Genomic DNA, 13,914 nt, shown 5'->3' on the forward strand with positions numbered 1-13,914 from the left:
AAGCTAAATTGTTCCCAAAATTTGGGGAAACGAGGCATGTAATTCTTTTTCAATTGTCCCGAAAAAAATAGAGTAACTATAATGATTTGTTTAGATTGTACCAACCAGGGAAGACATTGAGAACCATTTGGTTCAATCATATTTAAAAGGATTTTTTTAACATTTTTATTAGTGATGAGCGAGTACTAAAAAGCTCGGGTGCTCGAGGCTCGGGCCGAGCATCCCAAGATACTCGTGTACTCGGCCCGAGCACCGAGCCCAATGTTATCCTATGGGAGACCGAAGTATTTTTGTGAAATGACCCCCGGCAGCATGTAGAAACCCTAAAAATGGCACAAAAGTCTCAGAAGAGTGCTCAAATGACATGGCATCAGCATGGGGAAGACCCCTTGAAGCATTTATCACTCAAAAGTCACAGCTGTGAACAATTTTGTCCACGTTTTACGCCATTTTTACGGACTCACCAGAAAACCTTCCAAAATGACACCAAAATGAATTTTCATGGCGGAAATGTTAAGGGCACATACCCAATAGTGAGATAGAGCTAATGTATGTTACTTTTTGAAATTAATACATGAAAGATTTTACGTAAAACATTGTGTGGCACTCCGATGTCCCTGAGAAGAGACGTACATAAAGGCCTCTGAGTCTAATGTGCCCATTTTGAGGAAGTGAGTCTTTGTAGTATTTTCCTTTGCCAGGGCAGTCCAAAATTGGGAGGTTCACCAATGCCCCTGCATACAGACGTGCATGAGGGCCTGTAAACCTGAAGTGCCCATTGTAAGGAAGTGGGTCTATTGTAGTATAGCCCTTAGGCAGGGCAGCCAAAAATTTGGAGGCTCCACGTTGTCCCTGCATACAGAAGTGCATGAGGGCCTGTAAACCTGAAGTGCCCATTGTAAGGAAGTGGGTCTATTGTAGTATAGCCCTTAGGCAGGGCAGCCAAAAATTGGGAGGCTCCACGTTGTCCCTGCATACAGACGTGCATGAGGGCCTGTAAACCTGAAGTGCCCATTGTAAGGAAGTGGGTCTATTGTAGTATAGCCCTTAGGCAGGGCAGCCAAAAATTGGGAGGCTCCACGTTGTCCCTGGATAGAGACCTGTTAGGTTCTTAGTGCCTCCGTGCTTGCATTTAAAAACCGCACGTGTGTGCCTGTTGGTGGCAGCTTTCCGCTGCACTTGTGTGCGTTTTGCAAAAACTTGGATATAACGCACAAGTCTAGTGAATACACATCAGCACAGCATTGCAAAGTGCGCAAGGGCGTTGTCAACGAACAAGGAAGTGGACGTGATGGTGGTGCAGGCAGAGACCGAGGTCGTGTGCAAGCTCTAATTTCGCCACAACAAAGGGCCACATCTAGTCGCTCGCACGTCCTGTCCCAAATTCTTGGGGACCGCAGCAGTACACCGCTCTTGAACCAAGACCAGTGTCAACAGGTTGTTAGTTGGATAGCGGATAATGCTTCCAGTCAGATTGGCACCACCACAAACACTCTGTCTTCCACACGGTCAAGTGTCAGTAGCCGTGATACTGCACCGCACATTTCAGAACCTGGTCCTCCTTCCTACCACCAGGCCGAGTACACGTCCACGGACATTACTGATCCCACACTTGGACACTCGGAAGAGCTGTTCGTTCACGTTTCCATTCACACATTCTGGCCTCTCGCCAGCTCATGTTGAAGTGGGTCATGAGGAGATCGTATGTACAGATGCCCAAATATTTGAGCAGCCACGTTCTCACGAAGTTGGCAACGTGTCTCAACAAGGGGTGGACGATGATGAGACACAATTGTCAGGAAGTCAGGAGGAGGAGCAGGGTGCGGAAGAGGAAGACGACGTGGTGGATGATCCAGTAACTGACCCAACCTGGCAGGAGGATATGCAGAGCGAGGACAGCAGTGCACAGGGGGAGGGAGGCGTAGCATCCCAACAGGCAGTAAGAAGCACAATTATATAACGCACAAGTCTAGTGAATACACGTCAGCACAGCATTGCAAAATGCGCAAGGGCGTTGGCAAGGAACAAGGAAGTGGACGTGATGGTGGTGCAGGCAGAGGCCGAGGTCGTGGGCAAGCTCTAATTTCGCCACAACAAAGGGCCACATCTAGTAGCTCGCACGTCCTGTCCCAAATTCTTGGGGACCGCAGCAGTACACCGCTCTTGAACCAAGACCAGTGTCAACAGGTTGTTAGTTGGATAGCGGATAATGCTTCCAGTCAGATTGGCACCACCACAAACACTCTGTCTTCCACACGGTCAAGTGTCAGTAGCCGTGATACTGCACCGCACATTTCAGAACCTGATCCTCCTTCCTACCACCAGGCCGAGTACACGTCCACGGACATTACTGATCCCACACTTGGACACTCGGAAGAGCTGTTCGTTCACGTTTCCATTCACACATTCTGGCCTCTCGCCAGCTCATGTTGAAGTGGGTCATGAGGAGATCGTATGTACAGATGCCCAAATATTTGAGCAGCCACGTTCTCACGAAGTTGGCAATGTGTCTCAACAAGGGGTGGACGATGATGAGACGCAATTGTCAGGAAGTCAGGAGGAGGAGCAGGGTGCGGAAGAGGAAGACGACGTGGTGGATGATCCAGTAACTGACCCAACCTGGCAGGAGGATATGCAGAGCGAGGACAGCAGTGCACAGGGGGAGGGAGGCGTAGCATTCCAACAGGCAGTAAGAAGCAGGGTTGTGGCCCCAGGCAGACGTCAGGCAACTGTTCCCCGGAACAACACGACACAAGGTGCCTGTACAAATGTTAGGTCTTCCCGAGTCTGGCAGTTTTTTAAGTTGGCTCCAGATGATTCTAAAAAGGCCATTTGCAACACCTGCCGTGCCAGCATCAGCAGGGGTACCAAAACTAGCAGCCTGACCACCACCAGCATGATCAGGCACATGTCAGCCAAGCACCCGACTTTGTGGGATGTACAACAGAGTCGAGGAGCAGTGCTTGCTGATGTCACTGCTACGTCTTCGCTTGGTGTGCATGCGAGCCAATCCCCTGTCCATGCTGCCCGCGAACAAGCCTCCTCCGGCCCTGCACCTGCAGTTGCCCACGCAGAAATAACACCATCATCAAGCACGTCCTTGGCCCAGCGCAGCGTTCAGTTATCCATTCAGCAAACCTTTGAACGCAGGCGCAAATACACTGCCAACGCCCCACATGCCACACTTCTAAATGCTAACATTTCGCGACTGCTTGCGCTGGAAATGTTGCCTTTTAGGCTGCTTGAGACAGAAGCATTCCGCGACCTGATGGTGGCAGCTGTCCCACGTTACTCGGTCCCCAGCCGCCACTATTTCTCCCGGTGTGCCGTCCCCGCATTGCATAACCATGTGTCACAAAACATCACACGTGCCCTGAACAACGCTGTTTCAGCCAAAGTCCACCTAACCACAGACACGTGGACAAGTGCATGTGGGCAAGGCCACTACATCTCGTTGACGTCACACTTGGTTAATATTGTGGAAGCTGGGACCCAGTCTGAGCGAGGGACGGAACACGTCCTTCACACACCAAGTTTTGCAGGCCCTACCTCAGTCAGGGTTTCACCCACACTCTACAGCTCCGGAATTTCATGCTCCTCAGCCTCCTCCTCCTCCTGCGCATCCTCATCCACTTTACCCTCCACACCAGTCCCAAGCTGGAAGTGTCGCGGGCGGAGGAGGGAACGCTGCGCTCTCCCACTGCTCGGGTCCGGCTGCCACTGCTCTACGGCTGCTGCTGCTCGTTGGCTCGAGCGATGGCCGGATCCCGGGGACTCGAGCGGCGCTCATCGCCCGTGAGTGAAAAGGGGTCGTTTGGGTTTTGGGGATATTGTCCCTGACGCCACCCACGGTTGTGGTGATTGTGTGGACACCACCGCTGCTCTGGACGGGGATCCCGGGAGCCTGTGACAGGGAGCAGCTTTGTTGTTATTTCTCCCCTCCGTGGGTAGGGGGGTTGGTTGTCCCGGGGCCCGGTTATGGGGTAGAGATGGATGACAGGCGGGCTGCGGGGCCTGATGAGGTGCAGGGTCGCAGGGGCAGCGCTGTGCCGCAAGGCACGGAGGTACTCACTCAGCCCAATGATGATGACACAGTTCACGGTAAAACAAGTGGCTGGATGGACGGGTCCCTCGGACGGCTGCGGTTGTTCCTCCCTGCAGGTTAGTGATGACTGTCTCTCCCTGCACCTAAGTTCAGTGTTGGTAGTGATGGTTTCCCACCGGTAACCCACTCCCCGACCTGGATATGGGCCGGAGGAGCCCCTTTTGCCAACAGGCGCTGGCCCTGGGAGACGGTTGCCCTTGGCGGTGGCGGTGTCTCCCCTTCACAGTTGGATGGTTGCCTTCTATCGGGACTTGGCTGTTTGGAAACCCTGAGGTCCCCTTCACTAACGGATTTGGCAAATTCACGGCGACACCAAGCCTTGCCGGGATCCGAAAGGCCCCTGCCAATGGTGCTGGCTTCTCTTTGTATACTGGTCCGGTACGGCCGGGTCACCACCCGTCCACGGTCCTTACGGCAGACTCCAATCGGCCTCCACTGCAGACGGTCACCACATCCTGCCAACCTTGCTGTCCTGTCCGGGCCACACACCCGGACCAACTTCAGGCTCTTTGCTGTCACTTTTCTCCTCTCTACTACTTTCCTCCTTCCACTTACTTAGCTTAACTCTCACTGCCTGTGTTTTCCCTCCTCCTTGGTGGGTGGAGACCAACCGCCTGGCTCCACCCCCTGGTGTGGACAACAGCCCCTGGGGAAGGCAACAAGGATTTTGTGTTTTGACTATGATATGCCTGCAGGGAGTGTGGGGTGTGTAAGTGTTGTGCTCTGTGGCCCCTGGCTTGTCCAGGGTGACACAGAAGCACTGCAGCACTGCCTCGGCGAAGCGGCAACAGGCTGTGCTGAAGCTAATCTGCATAGGTGACAAACCCCACAATGCAGAAGAGGTGTGGACAGCTCTGAAACAGCAGGCAGATCACTGGCTCACACCTCTGAACCTAAAGCCAGGAAAGGTTGTGTGTGATAATGGCCGGAACCTGGTGGCGGCTTTGAGGCGAGGCCAGCTGACACATGTTCCATGCGTGGCCCATGTGCTCAACCTCGTGGTTCAGCGGTTTCTAAAGTTATACCCAGAGCTGTCTGATCTGCTGGTAAACGTTCGCCGCCTGTCTGCACATTTTCGAAAGTCACCTACTGCTTCAGCCGGCCTTGCCGGCTTTCAGCGCCATTTGCATCTTCCGGCTCACAGACTGGTGTGTGATGTCCCCACGCGTTGGAATTCAACTCTGCACATGTTGGTCAGGATATGTGAGCAGAAGAGGGCAGTTGTTGAGTACCTGCATCACCTAAGCCGTCGGGAAATGGGTCAAACTCCACACATAACACCTGAGGAGTGGAGATGGATGTCCGACCTATGTACCATCCGCCAAAACTTTGAGGACTCCACCAAGATGGTGAGCGGCGATGACAACATTATTAGCGTCACCATACCGCTTCTCTGCCTTCTAAAATGGTCTCTGCTCAAAAAACAACCATGATGCATTGCAGGCGGAGCGCGATGAGTTTGAGCAAGAAACAGTAGTGGGTGTGGGTGATAACACACAGCCCAGCCTCGTCTCATCACAACGTGCAGTGGAGGACTATGACGAGGAGGAGGATGAAGACATGGAGCAACTCTCTGGCCAAATTGAGGATATGACATGCAGTCATATCCTCGGTTCAGCGTGGCTGGCCAGAGGACAGGGTAGATGATGAGGAGGAGGAGGAGGACAGCATGTTCAGTCATCGTGTTGGTCAGGATACTGAAGTGATGGCTGTTAAGAGTCTGGCACACATGGCTGACTTTATGGTAAGCTGCCTGTCTCGTGACCCTCGCGTTAAGAACATCTTGGCCGACAATCATTACTGGTTGGTAACACTGTTAGACCCACGCTAAAAGGAGAACTTTATGTCCCTTATTCCCGAGGCGGAGAGGTCAGGAAAAATGCAGCAGTTCCAGAAGGCCATAGTCACGGAAGTAGGCAAAGCATTCCCCTCACAAAACGCTAGCGGCATAGGTCAGGAATCAGTGGACAACCAAGGCGTACAGCCGAGAGGGGCACAAGTCCAATCCACCAGAGGTAGGGGAACAGTCTTTAAGATGTGTGACAGTTTTCTCAGCCCCTCACATACCACAGCCCCTGAGGTGCGGGGTAGTGCCACAAGAAATCCTAAGTTTGCCCAGATGCTCAAGGAGTACCTTGCAGATCAAACAACTGTACTCCGACATTCCTCTGTGCCTTACAATTAATGGGTATCCAAGCTGGACACGTGGCATGAATTGGCTCTCTACGCCTTGGAAGTCCTGGCCTGCCCTGCCGCTAGCGTTTTGTCAGAGCGTGTTTTTAGTGCCGCAGGTGGAATCATTACAGATAAACGCACCTGCCTGTCAACTGTAAATGCTGACAGGCTGACTCTGATCAAGATGAACAAGGGTTGGATTGGGCCAGACTTCACCACACCACCAGCAAATGACAGCGGAATTTAAAGTTTGTAACGGGATTTTGCCATGTACCTCCACTCACCCATGTTAACACACTTCTGGACTTTGGCTAATCGCTGGACTGCTCCTCCTTCTCCTCATGTGCCATCATGATGACCGTTACAATAGTTAGGCCGTTGTTTCAGGTATACCCCCAGTGGTAAATTTTTTCGCCCATTCTTTCAGAATGGGCATTACAACAACAGGAGACCCGCTCCTTTGCAATGGGAACAATGTTTTGAGGCCCTCATGCACATCTCTATCCAGGGACAATATGGAGCCGTACGCTGCCACCGACAGGCACACACGTGCGGTTTTTAAATGCAAGCACGAACGCAATAAGAACCTAACAGGTTTTTAGGAGCGACAATTACTGAGAAGTCTGACGCTATCAGACACTGCTGACTGACGTGTATTATACACTACACTTGTGCGTTATATAATAGTTTGTGAAAAATGCACACAAGTGCACCTGTACGCTGCCACCGACAGGCACACACGTGCGGTTTTTAAATGCAAGCACGGACGCAATAAGAACCTAACAGGTTTTTAGGAGCGACAATTACTGAGAAGTCTGACACTATCAGCCACTTCTGACTGACGTGTATTATACACTACACTTGTGCGTTATATAATAGTTTGGTAAAAACGCACACAAGTGCACCTGTACGCTGCCACCGACAGGCACACACGTGCGGTTTTTAAATGCAAGCACGGACGCAATAAGAACCTAACAGGTTTTTAGGAGCGACAATTACTGAGAAGTCTGACACTATCAGCCACTGCTGACTGACGTGTATTATACACTACACTTGTGCGTTATATAATAGTTTGTGAAAAATGCACTCAAGTGCACCTGTACGCTGCCACCGACAGGCACACACGTGCGGTTTTTAAATGCAAGCACGGACGCAATAAGAACCTAACAGGTTTTTAGGAGCGACAATTACTGAGAAGTCTGACACTATCAGACACTGCTGACTGACGTGTATTATACACTACACTTGTGCGTTATATAATAGTTTGGTAAAAACGCACACAAGTGCACCTGTACGCTGCCACCGACAGGCACACACGTGCGGTTTTTAAATGCAAGCATGGACGCAATAAGAACCTAACAGGTTTTTAGGAGCGACAATTACTGAGAAGTCTGACACTATCAGCCAATGCTGACTGACGTGTATTATACACTACACTTGTGCGTTATATAATAGTTTGCGAAAAATGCACACAAGTGCACCTGTACGCTGCCACCGACAGGCACACACGTGCGGTTTTTAAATGCAAGCACGGACGCAATAAGAACCTAACAGGTTTTTAGGAGCGACAATTAATGAGAAGTCTGACACTATCTGGACTGTTTTAGACTGTGTACACCAGCCCCAGATATGATGAAGGCTGGTATACGGTCACCACTAGGAATGGCTATATACCCTGCCTGCCTGCCTGTATACTGCTACAATAGTCCTGACAAGGACTCTTCTGGTCACTAGCCTGTATTCCGACCTGGCTATACCCTGCCTGTATACAGCAACAATAGTCCTGAGAAGGACTCTGCTACTGTACTCCGACCTGGCTATACCCTGCCTGCCTGTATACAACTAGAATAGTCCTGAGAAGGACTTTTGGTCACACTGTTTGCAGCCCTGCTACGGAAATAGCTATAAAGGGCCACAAACCTTTCCCTGAAGCAGCGACACTCTCCCTGCACTGACTGTCTGGATGGCTGTGAGCAGAGCACAGCGCGCCCGCCGGTATAAAGGCTCGGTCACGCTGTGCGGGCCGGCCAATCACTGCAATTCCACAACTAACAGGGCTGTGGCATTGCAGTGGTCTGCCAGCCAATCCCTGCATGAGGGCTGGCTCTCAAAAGAGCGCCAACATGCAGGGATGAAGACCACGAGTACAGCACGAGTATCGCGAGATTACTCGGTCCCCGTCGAGTAGCCCGAGTACAGTGATACTCGTGCGAGTACCGAGTAGTAACAAGCATGCTCGCTCATCACTAATTTTTATCTTTATAAGTGTAAAAAAGAACACACCATTATTTTTGAGATTGAATTTTCCTAAAAAAAAGATTCCTATATATAAGAGTTCCTTTAGATCTATCTCAAGAAGTTTAGGTGAATAATGTCTATGTGTCTATTCAACTACGACGGTATAAAAATGTGTCTTTTTATTCAGAAATATTACAAAATTTTGTAATAGCAATGGTATCATGTGTCTGGACTTTCACACCATGGCCATTTTCCGTTTTTCCTTCATTTGTTTTTCCCTTTCTTTCTTGTACGAGCCATAACATTTTTATTTTTTCATCAATATTGCCATATAAGGGCTTGTTGTTTTGCAGGACAAATAGTAATTTTGAATTACATCATTAATTTTACTATATCGTGTACTGGAAAATGTGGAACAAAATACAAGTGTGGTGAAATTGCAAAAAAAGTGCAATTCCACAAAATATTTTTTTGGGGGTAGCGGATTTATTTACCATGCTCACTGTAGGGTTAAACTGACTTGGAAATATGATACTCCAGGTCAGTATGAGTGCGGAGACACCAAACATGTAGTTTTGTTTTTATTTAAGTAGTGAAAAAAAATCAGAAATATATTAGAAAAAAACCTTGATTTAGTTGCCATTTTTCAAAACCCATAATGATTTTATTTTTAAGGAACTGGGGCTGTACTAGTGCTTATTTTTTGCACCCTGAGCAGATCGTTTGACAGATTCTATTTTTTGGTAGATACAATGTTTTGATGGCTTCTTATTGCATTTTGTTAGAATATTGTGTTGGCCAAAAAAATTAATTTTGGTGTTTTGCTTTTTTTTTCCTTATGCTGTGTACCGATATGATTAATTTATTTTATATATTGATAAATCAGATATTTCAGAATGCAGCAATACCAAATATGTGTTTTTTAATTATTATTTTTAATGAGGCACAATGGGGTGATTTTAACATTTTTACATTTTTTTCCCTCTTTTTATTGTATTTACTAGTTCCCTTTGGGGTCTTGAAACTGCGCTTGTCTGGTCTCTTGTGCTATGCAGATCAGTGCATCAGCCCAGCTCTGTACAGCAGAAATCATCATCTCCTGTGAAGGACGGCTCACAGCTGGTATTCACAGGAGAAACGTAATGTCAGACACAGGGGTCATCAAATGGCACCTGCCTGACATGACAACCAATCAGTGCCCCACAGTCATGTCACGGGCTCGCCGATGGGAGCAAGAAATGACTCACCCCACTGCCATGTATTGTTAAATACCACTGTCAGATATTGGCAGCTGGATTTAACTGGTTATCAACCATGGTGAGAGGCACATCATGGCTGATTAAATAAGCTGTCATGTGTAGGAAAAGATGCGGGCGTGGTGTGTGAGCCAGCATCAAATGCAGGGACACAACATATGACATAACCTTACATTGTTCGTCCTCAAGGGGTTAAAAAATAGTCTAAATGTCACATTTACAATTTAGCAGTAAATTATCTGTGCTATAGAAAATTTTGTTTTGTCTTCATAGCCTTTATACTGAGCCTTGTTGTCAAAGAGATTCAAGTTGAATGAATGATATTGTCATTTGTATAATTCTATTTTTACTAAGTGGCTTTGAACTGATTCAAAAATTCAAAATACTAACGACCAGTGCTGTGGGCATCTAATGGTGGCAAATAAGGAATATACTTTACACGTCTCTACTACGTGTAACCAGCTCAGAAGTTAACTCTCTTTATATATTGGTACGATATCCTGAATACTAATAGTTCATATTCCCTTGTGTATTAAGATGTACTTGGTCTGTCTCAAGATACTTTTAAATGTTTTCTGGAGCGCAAATGATTGGTTAATTGTGGGATATTTTTACATGGTTGCCGGATTTTACGGAGTATTGACGCATTTCATATTGCAAATACTTTTTTAATCAGTAGGTGTGTACTGACGTTTGGGATTCCATTTACCCTGAGAATGAAAAACCTAAGGCCATGACTTAGAACTGTGCCCCTTTAATTCCTTTAAAAGGTTTTCTGAAAATGATGTCCCTGGTGTCATTCAAACTGCAGCCCATCCTGGTAACGTGAGTACAGGCTGCAGCCTAAAGATATGTACTTTTCCAGATCTGGGTGTTAACTGACAAGAGCTGTATCACATACCTCAATAACCAGCTGGGTGTGATGTGTGAAGAAATATTTTAGCCCATGCGGAGTTTTATAAGGAGATCCCCAGCATCATTCACCTCCCTTGTCAGCCTGACAGCTTCATAGCACTGCACCCAATTGGACAAAAATAAAATTTGAGGAGAATCAACCTTTAAATCATGAAGATAAATCCATTGTGCTTATCTAGAAATAGATATATTTCTTCAAATAAGACAGCCTGACTGAGGTATGTGTGATTCATCTCTTGTCAGTTGAAACAAAGGTCTTTGGAGCTATAAATCTTCAGTCTGCAGCCCGTACTGACATGTGTCTAGGATGCACTGCAATTAAAATGATATCAGGGATGCCATTTTATCTAATTTTTGGAGAAACCCTTTAAGTACAAGACAATTTTTCATTTTTGAGCTTTCATTTTTTTTTCTGGAGCACATGAGGAATAGGTGAATATGCAGCAATCGGCGACTTCTTAAAAACTCATTCTTTATTTTCCAAAAATGTTTATAACATCAACACATAAAAACATATAGAAAGTCCATGGTAGGTAGCCTACGAACAGCAAAATGCGTTTTGGATGCGGGTCCTTATTCATTGTACAATGAGCAAATTGTATTCGTTGTACAATGAATGAATACAATAAATAATGACCCGCATCCGAAACGCATTTGTTGTTCATAGGCTACCTACCATAGATTTTCTATAGGTTTTTATGTCTTGTTGCTATAAAAAAATATTATGAAATTTTTGGAAAATAAAGGATGACTTTTTAAAAAGTCACCGATTGTTGGATATTTACCTATTCCTCATGTGCTCCTGCTGACGCACAGTTTTTGCTTCAACGGATGTCTTCTCCTTCTGGTGAGCTGACCCCTTTCCTCCTAATTTTTTTTCTTTCCTTCCAAGAGCCATAACTTTTTAGCTTTGTACTCATATAGCAATATAATGGCTTGATTTTTGTGAGACAAGTTTTACTTTTGAATGACACCATGCACATAGGCAAAAAAAAAGAAAAGACATGCTACCAATCCACTGGTAAGTAAAATTGTTGATTTCTTTATTGCTTCAAACCATTAAGAAGTTACTTATGCTGTCTTGTTATATATATCTCTGATATGTTTCTGATACATGTTTCTTGCATTTCTATAATCATGGTGTGTGTAATGCTAGAAACGAGTCAGAGATGTATACACCAAGACAGCATTGATAACTTTTTAATGGGTCATGTTAATAAAGAAATCTATGATTTTACTTAACAGTGGATGTGCAGCATACCTTTCCTTTTTATGTCCATATCATGCTGCAAGTCAGTAGTTGAAATGGCACCCATGACAATAGCAATGGAGTTTTTGTGTAGACACAGTGAGTTCAGCATTCTTTCTGTTTTATTTACAATGGGCCCCATTATCATGTATTTTTATGGAAAATGGGAGAAAATTCCAAGTGAGGTGAAATTGGGAACTAGCGTAATTCCATCACACCATTCACGGATCATTCCCACTTAGCACCACTTTTTACCACTGATATTGGTTGCTTTCTGCTTTTCCTATCATAATTTTGTGCAGTGTTCCAGCAACACAATACACATTTAACATCCACGCTATGAGGCTGCCATTATTGTAAATTACTGATGGATACATTAAATTGCTAAGTCACAGGGTGCACCATAGAGAGCTTAATGGGTATCCTGTGCTTATGAAGTGATGACATTTTGTATGGATAATGGTGTCCGTATTCCCACAGTGATCCCGAGTGTTGGGGCTCACGCTGAGGTGTCCAAGCATGCCTCTTACGTTTACTTATCATAGTGGCACGAAGTTTACGATAGTAACAATAAAACCTTTACCTTTTCTGAGGTTTACATACTCTTCTATATCCCCTGCCAAAACTTTTAAAATCACGGTGGAGAACATAGACAGGACCGCATGTTAATTGTAAGAGCAGCTTTCTGAAATTACAGTTTCTTAGGCAATCAGAACCCTACCACTCCTGTCTGCATCTCACTTTCAAAGTACCTGCCAAAAAGGCTTTAACAGTCCCCCCCAAAGAAAATAGATTTTTAACAATAACTAGTCATTATGTATACAATTTAGTTAGCAGGCCAAAATGCCTTGAAACTCTATGTGACCACCATCTTCATTAGTAGCTGTAGTTGGTCCTGTACATTTCTTTCTTTATTGCTAGCTGTATACTATGGAAAGCAGCTGTATAGTGACATTTTTCCTTCAAAATCTTTTAGGTAACTTACTTGATCTTTGGTTTTTAATGAAGAATAGTTTCAGTCTTTCTTTGAATGTGTTCTCATTTACATAAAATTCTACTTGAACTCTGCAAAGAAAGCAGATATTAAAATATGTTAATTTGACGTCATGTGTGAAACATATGGCATAATACAACAGATTTCTAATAATGTCTGGCTGACATACTGTAGCACATATACTGGAAAAAGTGGTAGGAAAATTTCTGTGGCTGCTAAAGATCTTGACTTTTACATTTTAACATAGTTCAAATAGAAGGAATAAAACATGTGTATTTACAGTACATACATGCAAGAGCTGGTTAAAACAGTTAAATAACGAAATTAGGGATGAGCGAACCCAAATGATACCGCTCGGGGTTCATAGCGGACACTGGGTGTCCGTTGATCGAACTAGAACACAGACTTTTAAAAAAAGTCTGTCTGAGTTTGGTGTACAGGTAATATTCGTATGCTAATAAAGTTTGTTGAAAGGCTGCATGCAGCCAAACTACAAGCTTTATTGTGTGGGAAAGATGCTTGTATTGTGCTATGAACAAAATAATACAAAAATGTTGTGCGGTCTCACCTATTTTTGATCACCAGCATAACTCCTTATGAATGGAACCAGAATTATGCATAAAAAAGTAAAGCAGATAGCTAGTGGCTGGTATTATCAGGCTGCGAAGAGCTATTGTTATTTGGCTCTTCCTAGCCTAATAATAGTAGCCTGCAGCTGCCCCAGAAATGGCGCATCTATTAGATGCTCCTATTTTGGCAGCTTTTCATAATTACCCTGGTGCAAATTCTTCCCTTCGGAGCTCTGTCTTATACCAAAAATAATAGGTTCCAACCACATATGGGATTTCACCATACTCATCAAATTTTGTGGTCCATTTCTCCTTTTACACTTGTGAAAATGAAAAATCTGGGCTGAAGCAACATTTTCATGAAAAAAAAACAAAATTTAAATTCTCCTCTCCCAATTTTATAAACTCATGAA

General features: G+C 45.4%; 1 protein-coding gene across 4 annotated transcripts in view; it reads right to left on the minus strand.

Moving 5' to 3' along the window:
- The window catches only part of KCNT2 (potassium sodium-activated channel subfamily T member 2), a 1,626,062-nt gene that overhangs the window by 1,116,009 nt on the left and 496,139 nt on the right, over positions 1-13,914 (minus strand). For all 4 annotated transcript variants that reach the window (XM_075322033.1, XM_075322031.1, XM_075322032.1 and 1 more), the window contains exon 2: positions 12,924-13,003. In XM_075322033.1, the coding sequence (XP_075178148.1) occupies positions 12,924-13,003 (80 nt within the window). The remainder of the gene's footprint in view (positions 1-12,923; positions 13,004-13,914) is intronic.

The sequence above is a fragment of the Anomaloglossus baeobatrachus genome, chromosome 8, assembly GCF_048569485.1.
Source record: "Anomaloglossus baeobatrachus isolate aAnoBae1 chromosome 8, aAnoBae1.hap1, whole genome shotgun sequence".
Taxonomy (NCBI): Eukaryota; Metazoa; Chordata; class Amphibia; order Anura; family Aromobatidae; genus Anomaloglossus; species Anomaloglossus baeobatrachus.